The following is a 10,658-nucleotide window of genomic DNA, read 5'->3' as shown; positions in this document are numbered from 1 at the left end:
TAGCACAAAGGTCACAAACTGGCTTGCTCAAGACAAATTTGCCTCACATGTATTTTGTTTGGCCTGCACATGGTCTTTAAGATTTTTGAACCAACACTAAAATCTTTAAGAGATTCTAGCCCAAAATCCATATTTCTGACTTCTGTTGAAAAATCACAACACTGGGCCTTCATTTGTGCTTATAACGACAATTTTCAGGAGCTGAGCAGCAGCTGCCCTCTTTGAGAGGGGCTCTACAGTTCATCGCTTCCTACCATTCACTCATCCAAATGATGCATATATACTCACACCTGGTCCTCATTTCTGTTACCTGTTTGGCCGCTATTGTAGACCATGTCATACAGTCTAGATTATTATTAGAAACCTCTGACTCTCATTATAGAACCTTCTCTTTCTTTATCATGGCCGTCCTGATGGTTGTCCATGGTCCCTGTACAGCCTGGGAAGGGAAGAAGCAGCAGGTTGATGTGGGGAGGAAGAAGGAGAGAGGGTAGAAGGAATAGAAACCTGTGATCTATGGATCAGAGTCTCCATTTTTGAAGCAATAGAATTGTGAAAATAACAGATGGAATCTGTTCCAAGTTTTTGAGACCTCACAGTAATTCCTTATAGAGCCAGTTTGCTAACCCTTTTTAGAATCTTGGGATGTCTACCTTCTCAGCTGGACTTGGGCAGGAATGGTCCAAAGAAATGAGCTCAAATGGACCCAAATTATAGAGTCAGGTTTGTAAATAGTCAATTTCTTAACTTGAAAATAGGAAAGTTAGTTCCTTTTTGTTGAGTACCTGCTGTGTGTCTGGCATGTGCTAGATGCTATAGGGGAAAAAGCAAGGTAAGACAGGTCTGCCTTCAAAGAGCTCAAAACCTCGTTGAGGTGGCAAGAAATACAGGTGTGAAATAATTTGAGAACAATGTAAGGCAGCACCAAAAAAGGGATTGTCTTGGATGTAACCTTGAGCCCACAGTATTTGGGTGGGCAACAAGGGATGGGCTCAAAGTTAGGAAGAGAAGCTATTGAAGAAGCCAGAGCTTGCAATGGCTCTTGACTGGCAGAGAAATGGGGCAAGACCATTCCACATAGGGGATTCCACATGGATATACACACAGAGAGCAATGAATGAGGTGGGTGTGGCACTGTAGACCAGTTTTCCTTTTGAAAAGATTTCCTCTCTGGTGTCACGTACCCAGAAAGCCAAATGGAGAATCAGAAAGGTCCTCGTTGAACAGTGGAATCAGATAGCTCCTGAAAGCATTTCACATTCTTGGCATAGACATCAACTTTTTGGCTCCATGAAACAAGCGGGGCTAAGCAACATTTATGGGTACTCCTGTGTGTCTCAGACAGGACTGGCGGCATTGACATGGAAGAAAAGAAAGGAAAAGAGTACGAAAAGTAGAAAGAGCAAGGGAAGGGAGAGAGAGAGAACAGGAGGAACAGCGTGGTAGGAAGCAGTCCCATGCCTGCAGTCTAACCTGGGGAATCCTGTGCTGCAGGCTACCCCCTTTTCCCTCCCCACCCAACACCCTTAGATCCTAAGGAATGCCCCTGCCCAGAGAAAGGGAAGATTTCCCAGATGTGAGCTCTCCTCTTCCTCAGCAGACTTGACAAATTGCTCACTTACCATCTCTCCCAACAGTAGGCTTTATGCTGATCATGTTTATGTTCACTTCCAGGCCCACTCAAACCTGCTTCTTCCTTAGCCTGTAGGCTTATGTTAATTTCTGAGATTATACTTTCCTGTGTCCAATTTACTTTATGAGCCAGTTGCTCACTTCCTGCTATCTTGTTTGTAGCTGCTCTCTCTAAATGTTTAACACTGTTTACTCGCTGCTCCATTCCAGCAATTGATGACCAATGTGCAGCCAACTTTCAACTATTTAGAGGCTGATGCAACCACTCTGTGAAGGAAACAGGTTTCTTGCAAACTCCTCCTCCTCCATTTTTTTCCCACTCCCTGACTCCATTTTCTGGCCTCTTCCCTGTTTGGGAATCCCTCGTGTCAGGTGGGAGGGAGGCAACGATGTTGAAAAATAGTCATTCATCCTTTTGTCAGTTTGCCAGTAACTGTGGGTTGTTGTTTTATTTTTTCTAAAGAACTTTTGGGAGTAAAAAGGAACTATTGATTAAAACACTATTTGTCTATTCTATGAGAATCTCAATTGTCCATGTTCTGTTCTCCCAAGTTAAAATGAATATTTGGTACTGGGTTTTTTTCCCCACTAAAGTTTAAGAACATCAATATTGCCCAATCTTCTAAAATTCTATTCATGCTTTGAATACTCAGCTCCACCCCTCCATAAAGATTCCTCTGACCAATCCAGTCCTCCCCATTCTCTAGCGCTAGATCCTACCACAGACTCTTCTGTGAGTCTAGTGAGCTGCCTCAGTTTCCCTATTGGACTGAGAACAGACTGGGTCCCAAAACACACATATTCAAGTTGAAAGATATTTTTACTCATTGATCAGGTTCTATACACGCACCCAAATATCCAAGGAACCCCACACCTTTTGCCTATAGCTGCTATTTACACCAAACATTATAGACATAGCAGTTTTATCAAAAGTCCTTTTACTATTATTAACCCTTCCTGAAGCCTAGAAGTCCTCATTTTACAGAGTACTTCTTCCTGACAATAACAAATTCTCTCTACCTTCCTGGGACCTACAGGAAGTTGGACAAACCCTGTCTGGCCTTGGTCTTTTGTCCCCTGAAGTCCCGTATACATACAAAGTCAGTATAACCATTTGAGGAAATTTTCTTTTCAGCCCTCAGGCCTTGACTTAGTGACATAGTCTTTAAGATTACTGGTTGTCCACATAAGTGCACATGTAAGAATAACATCTATTGAATGTTGGGCAGCGGGGGGGGGAGGAGGGAGGAGGGGACGGGTATTTGCATACACAAAGAGTGCAATGCGCACCACCTGAAGGATGGACATATTTGAAACTCGGACTTGGGGGGGGGAGCAAGGGCAACATAAGTAATCTAAACATCTGTACCCCCATAATATGCTGAAATAATAAAAAAAAGATTACTGGTTGTCTTTAGCCTTTAAAACAAATATTCCTGCAGTCTCTACTACTCATTTGAAACTGAACAGATACTACTATGTACTGTTACCAATTTTATGTAAATTTGATCTACCCAGCCAAGCCCCAGAACGTCAGGAAAAAATGCCCTTTACTTCTCCATATCCCTCATTATGTCTCAGACAGAATTGGGTACATTGTCATTGCATAATTTAAGAGCCAAGCTCTAGAGACATATTGCCTAGGCTTGCCTGAATTGCTAACATTTGATAGGCCCTATGCTCCTTCTCTCACTCAACTTTAATCCTGCCCTTCTATGCTTCTCAATTCTTGTGCCTAGGTCCCCACTCTGATGATGGACACCCAGTTCTCTGAGTTCACACCAGACATCACTCCCATCATGCTGGCTGCTCACACCAATAACTACGAAATCATCAAACTGCTTGTCCAAAAACGGGTCACTATCCCACGGCCCCACCAGATCCGCTGCAACTGCATGGAGTGCGTGTCTAGTTCAGAGGTAGACAGCCTGCGCCACTCCCGTTCCCGACTGAACATCTATAAGGCTCTGGCAAGCCCCTCACTCATTGCCTTATCAAGCGAGGACCCCATCCTAACCGCCTTCCGCCTGGGCTGGGAGCTCAAGGAGCTCAGCAAGGTGGAGAATGAGTTCAAGGCTGAGTATGAGGAGCTCTCCCAGCAGTGCAAGCTCTTTGCCAAAGATCTGCTGGACCAAGCTCGGAGCTCCCGGGAACTGGAGATCATCCTCAACCATCGAGATGACCACAGCGAAGAGCTTGACCCTCAGAAGTACCATGACCTGGCAAAGCTGAAGGTAGCAATCAAATACCACCAGAAGGAGGTAAGCTGAACTCATTTCTACTTTCAGGGAAGCTTAAGGCCTCCGAGTCCAGAGCAGCAGAGCAAGAGACAACAGTTTTCAACCACTTAGCCCTCTAGCAAACAAATGGTTAAAGAGCCCTCACAACAGTAAGGCCTATTCATCCAAGGCACAGACAGCCTCTGTATATTTTCTTTAGGGTGAGATAAGCAGACATCTGATGTTTTTTTTTTTGAGGGGGGGTTATAAAAGCCCTTTTATAAAGCCATTTTTAAACAAAACAAAAAAAAGTTTACAAAAGAAAAAAGATACATAAAAAGAATTACTTGCTTCATATGTCCCAAAAAGAGAAAAAAATAAAGGGGACAATGCCAACGTGCTCATAATACAAAATACAAGCAAAAGATACACATACTTAAAACAGAGCTCAGGAGCAGTCCTGGAAACCCTTCAATAAAAGCAAAGCAGGAGTTTTTTTTTCTCTTTGTCTATGCAGATACTTACAGAGACTGGGATATGTAAAAATTAAGTATCACAAAAGACCATCACACCATTCTACCAATGCATGTTGCATCTATAATCCACGAACATGGTCAACAAAATCATGTTCACTTCAACCGCATTTCATTTAAAGAAAAAAACCTTTTAAATAAAGTGGGTACATTCAAACTTTAACTTCCTTAGTACCATGCTGCAGATTTCAGCACTGTTAAGGTATTGCAAGAATGCCCAACCCTCCGGTGTCTGATCATGTATCTAGCAACACTGCAGGATGAAGAAAGAGATGGTCCCATCTCAGCCTATGAACTAATTACATTTAAGCAGGTTCCCCTCTTTTACCCTTCCTGCTCAGAATACAAAAGATTAAGGACTAAAATAAAGGAAGACTGGGAATGACATCTGATTTTCTGATGGGAAAGCATTCGTTCATTCAACAAATGCTTATTGAGCTCTGTTCTAGGTGCTTGGGATTCAGAAGACAGGCACTGACCCTGCTGTCATGGAGCTTACCAGCTGGTGGTAGACGTTAAGTAAATGATCACTAGAATGAATATATAATTACATACTAAGATAAGTACTCTGAAGGAACAGTGAGAACACATGACCAAGGATCCTACCTTGCATTACTGGGGCCATGGAAGGCAGTGATCTTGGAAAGCTCACTGTCCAGATGCTAGTAATTATTGACCCAACTGAGTCCCTGGCAGCTCCTTAGCAAGAAGGCCAAGATATGCATTTTAAAGGAGTTATACTCAAGGTTTATTGTTCAGTAGAGGGCTAGAGAAACATCTGCTATGGTCCGACCTCCCGACTGTTAGGGTCCACCCCTTTGAGGGAGGTCTGTTCAAGCAGATCACAGGAGAGGCTTTGCTTTCCAACTAGGCCAGATTTACAATCTGTTAATAGCAGGTGCCATTCTATGCTGTCTTATCAAACAATTATGGGGAGCCTCCTGTAAGCTTAATTTAGCTCTTTAAAGAGGCAGCATGGTACTGTGGAAAGAGCAGGGGCTATAAAGCCAGAGTACTTGAGGACAGAATTCTAACTCACTAGCTATCAACCCACCAGCTGTATGACCGGAGAAAAGTGACTCAAATTTTCAGGGCATTAGTTTTCTCATTCATAAAACAGAGATGACAATAATTTCTCTACTTCATAGACCTGGCCAATCTGAAGGTAACAATCAAGGGCGAACCCTAACAGTTTGGAGATCACACCATAGCAGATGTCTCTCTAGCCCTCCACTGAACTATAAACCATGAGTACAACTCCTTCTTTCATAGGGTAATTGTGGGAAATAAATGAGGAAAGCTACTGTTCAGTGCATGGCACCAGAAGTGCTTTAATGTTCATTTCCATCTCTCTTCCATGCCACCTGGAGTCGGATTCAAACAGGTGGAACTTAGAGGTGCTTGCCAGCTAAAGAGCAACTGGCAGCGCCATCCCTTCATGGACCCAGGCTCTAAGGCAAACCTCACTGCGTGTTTACTTGGTCCCTTTCTCTCAAACAAATAAAAAAACTACTATGCTTTTGAAACGAGGCAAAAATGAGTACCAGGGGCAAACCTGGAAGGGGATAACAAATGACAAAAGAGCAACATGGAGATGGAAAGGGCTATATTGGGGTAAGTGGTAAATAGCTGGGCCCACCAGTGAGTCTCATCCTATTTTGCCATTTACTCCCTTTATTTCAGTAAGCCTGGATTTACTTAACCTCACTTTCCTCTTCTGAAAAATGGGGAAAACAGGAGCACTTACCTCCCTGGAGAAATGTAAAGATTAAATAAAATAAAACAGGTAATATACTTATGCATAGCACAATGCTAAGCATACCGTGGGCATTCAATAACTATTAGCTGCTATTGTTATTCATTGTTATTGTTACACATGGAGGACCCATGGTGTATGGTCTGATTCTGTGCATTAAAATTGCAGGGAACAGATATAGCAAAGGCCCATCCCCTCTCTTACCCTCCTTCCCTCCCACGGCCCTGCTGTTGATGTGTAGTATCAGTTATTGTGTTAAGTAGTCTGCTGTAAGGTCTGATTGCTTTTTCCACACTTCAATATATGCGTACATTTCCATTAATGATACATATTACAGTTTCGGGGCTTTATTTCACTTTACATAAATTGTTACAATACTATGAGAAAAAAATCACAGGTATTTTTAGAACGTGAAATGCTTCCAAGTGACAGGATGGTTAATGGGAGCAGAACAGTTTAAAGAAATAGATAATTGCAGAATCTGACTGAAGTTTGCATTCCTCATCCCACTAAATAAGAGATGAATTTCACAATTTTTACACTCCGCATCCCCCTGAAAATTGACAAAGCATTTTTTCAAATAACTTCACTGCAATATTTCATCAATTGCACATTCACAGGTCACCCTCCAACTATTTTATGATTCGATCCCTTCTGCTCACGTAATCTTCATTTGCCAGTTTTCGTTAGTGCTCCATTTGGAAACTACTGTGATGACTTTCTTACTCTCAAGGGGATCTGCTTGGCACGTGACCATGGAATCGCTTTGGGTTCTACATTAACTACCCTCCAACCCTCATTAACCTTCACGCCATTTTTTCCCTTTTTGTTTTAGTCCTTTTACTGTCATGAAACTTTGTCCCCTGTGTTCCTTACTTCACAATTTCTCTTATCATTGCAATTACAGAATATCTTTATGCTACTATATGCTCATACAATATATTTCTCGTACCAACTTGAATGTGCCAAGGGGTTATATTTCTTTTTGCTCTCTTAATTAAGCACCAGAAGGGCCGGGCGTGGTGGCTCATGCCTGTAATCCTAGCACTCTGGGAGGCCGAGGCGGGAGGATCGTTTGAGCTCAGGAGTTCGAGACCAGCTGAGCAAGAGCGAGACCCCATCTCTACTAAAAAAATAGAAAGAAATTAGCTGGACAACTAAAAATATATAGAAAAAATTAGCCGGGTATGGTGGCACATCTCTGTAGTCCCAGCTACTTGGGAGGCTGAGGCAGGAGGATTGCTTGAGCCCAAGAGTTTGAGGTTGCTGTGAGCTAGGCTGATGCCACGGCACTCTAGCCCGGGCAACAGAGTGAGACTGTGTCTCAAAAAAAAAAAATTAAACACCAGAGATTCCAACATTGTTTCCAGGGTCCATATGCTGTGAACACTAAAATGAAAGAAGTCTTTTTTTATTGTGATAAAATATACGTTAATATAAATTTTATCATTTTAATCATTTTTAAGGTTACAGTTCAGTGGCATTAAGTACATGCACATTGTACGACCATCATCACTAGGATTCATTTTCGAGGATGCACCAGTTTTCGGTTATCCACTTTTCTTTCAATAGTGAGCCAATCTAAGTAGAGTTTCATATTTTGCATACATTATCTTTAATCCATAACACTGACAAAGTAGCAACCTCTTAACTATTCAAAATTATGGATACTTAGCAGTAACACAAAAGTAATACAAAAAACATTGTATTTATGCAAAGATAACAATTTTAGCCCTGGTGCTATTTACTGATCATTGTGAATCAATCAATTAGAACCCTGGTATTTAATTGACTGAATCATTTCAGTCAAAGTACATCAAACTCCAACTCCAGTTTTGCAGCAGGAATAGTGAGTCACTCTCAACTTCCATGTCAATAATTTTATGATAAAGAATATAATTTAAGAGAATCACATAAACTCAAATATGGCCCAAAGTTTAGTCTCATAGCCAGAGACTTCAGAATAATTTGGGGATTTATATATTTTGCTTCAAATTTTCCAAGATAAATTATCTTAGCAATGGCCATAGACCAATTTTAGCTCAATTAGTTTCTCTTCAAACTAAGCCACAATGATTAGAAAGGCAGGCTTGAAAATTCAGATATATCCTAAGGTTTGTACTCCAAAGGCATTGCTTCAAGAACGTAAAACATGATTTATACTCATCAAAATCTATAAATCCCTTCTGAATTGTGACTTCATCTCCACTAAAAACTCTGTAATCTTTCCCAATCTGTGAATTTCAGGGTTTTTTTTTTAAAAAATAGTCTGTGGTTTCATTGAGTATCAAATGAGTCAACCTCTAATTTCTCTCTGTTCAATCCACATGACTAGTGTAAGGCTGAGTATTCTTACCTTGTTGAACGAATCAGCAATATCCTTGTTTGGGAACTATTTTTTTTTAATTCTAGCTGTAGTGTGTTTGGATAAAAAACACAATGCTTTGAGCTACTGAGTTTCCAACAATTCAGGTGTCTGTGAGAACTTCATTCTCAAAAGTCCTTCATCAGAGGAAGCTAGTACGTCTGTTCAATAAATATCTACAATCTAATCTTTAATTAAGTGAAATATACAGCCAGTGTTTAAGGCCACAAGCATAAAAAAGGTCATGATCTTGGTCTTTATCATATTACACAATACACTTGATCATCAATTTTTGCAGTGCAAACTCTCCTCATGTAGAATGTGATGAAACTGGGCAAACAATCCTTTACTTTGGACACAAAGAAATAAATGAATCATAACTTAATGCTTTCATTATATTTATGGCAAGTGAACTCAGCTTTTCCATGTTAGACAAAATTCCTCAAATTCCTTGGGGGCATCCGGTTTATGTGTGTTAACTCATCAAGAAGAAAAACATATTAACATCTTAAGTGGGTCACACCCCAGGATCTGGGGCAATATATTTGGTCTGAGGGTTATATTTTGGGAGCCCCTAAACAAGTTGGAGACTTTTTTAAAAGAACGTTTTTTTCAGATGACCTTCAGACCCTGAAGGCTGTAAAAGAATGGACAAGAATTACCTCCCAAGACCAGAATTATTCAAAGAGAAATAACCTCTAGATGGGAATGGGGTAACTGAGCTAAAAAAGAAAAACTGCTTTCTTTTCCACTTGATTCCATGCCTGATACCAGTTGGACCCTGAGGTTCTATCTTCAAGGATAGGTAGGATAACTTTCTCAGTGTCCATAATCAGGAACAGGACAGAGCAGATGCAAGATTTGTCCACTCTCTTATGCCATTCCTGATGACACCCTGTTTAATCTTTTAAAGCATGCTGTGATTCCAAATGGGAAGAAATGAAGAAATACCCAATACAAATGGAAACTTTCTCAATGAGTGAAGGTATTGCGGGGGAGGACAATCAGGAGCTCCTGAACCAGAGAAAAGGACCTAAAGCTAAGCCCACTCACACCTTAGGTTTCAAGTTTCTTAAAACTTGAGCTAAAAAGCTGTATTCCACATACAAAAGAAAATATTTTTCTCTATAAAACGAAATGCAACACAGCTGATTTTCCAAAGCTAGAAGTTAGGGAGATGCCAACATTAAAATTTTAAAAATACGGTTTCAAGAAAGGCCAGTGTTTCCCCAAGTTTAAGAATAAAACTATTAAAAATCATCAATATTGGCAGAATTTGTCATAATATAGAAGCATGTGTATTTGTTTTCAACAACAGATTTTGTTAATGACATCTTTGATGAAAGAAATCTGAAACACTAAAGTTGTGTTTCATAATTGTGGCCCCCTAATCCACTTTACATGAATACTTGTGTTAAACTAAAAATTACCTCTTGAGATGTTTTCAGCATTTTTCTAGGGTCTTTATGATGAAATTATGACAAGGGATAAAGAGTTCAGTGGTTTTCCTTACCTTGCTAAAATGCAGTTCCATTCTTCAGAAGTATAACAGTGGTCACCTTCAAGGATAAGGATTCTTTATTACCATGAAGAGATGTGACCACTGGAGACCAATGGATAGATATATTTGTCGATGCAAGTAACTTTCAAATAACTTTCAGGAACTAAGAGTTATTTTTTTGTTAGGGATTTTCTGTTGGTTGGTTGGTTGGTAAGCTTTCTGAGGTTATATACACAGAAGAAAAATAAGTCTGAAATTTGGACTGGAGGGAGTAGGGTCCCTGAAAAAATAAGAAGTATACCCAAGAGGAATCCCTAAATACCTCTAGTCTATTAAGATAAAGCCATCAGTACAAAAACATAATAGTCAGCATTAATTTGTAAAATTGCAAATTTTACAAAAATTGTAAAATTTTTGTAAAAATTTTGCTGTAAAACAGCAAAAATTGTAAAAATTGGGCCTGGCACGGTGGCTCACGCCTGTAATCCTAGCTCTCTGGGAGGCCGAGGCGGGTGGATTATTTGAGCTCAGGAGTTCGAAACCAGCCTGAGCAAGAGAGAGACCCCGTCTCTACTAAAAATAGAAAGAAATTAATTGGACAGCTAAAAATATATAGAAAAAATTAGCCGGGCATGGTGGCGCATGCCTGTAG

General features: G+C 40.4%; 1 protein-coding gene across 2 annotated transcripts in view; it reads left to right on the top strand.

Moving 5' to 3' along the window:
- The window catches only part of TRPC5 (transient receptor potential cation channel, subfamily C, member 5), a 296,609-nt gene that overhangs the window by 152,890 nt on the left and 133,061 nt on the right, over positions 1 to 10,658 (top strand). For both annotated transcript variants that reach the window (XM_012644764.1, XM_012644773.1), the window contains one exon: positions 3,372 to 3,893. In XM_012644764.1, coding sequence (XP_012500218.1) covers positions 3,372 to 3,893 — 522 coding nt within the window. The remainder of the gene's footprint in view (positions 1 to 3,371; positions 3,894 to 10,658) is intronic.

This window comes from Propithecus coquereli, unplaced genomic scaffold, assembly GCF_000956105.1.
Source record: "Propithecus coquereli isolate 6110/MARCELLA unplaced genomic scaffold, Pcoq_1.0 Scaffold104, whole genome shotgun sequence".
Classification (NCBI taxonomy): domain Eukaryota; kingdom Metazoa; phylum Chordata; class Mammalia; order Primates; family Indriidae; genus Propithecus; species Propithecus coquereli.
Note: the sequence above shows the minus strand (reverse complement) of the source record. Positions and strands in the feature narration are given on the sequence as shown.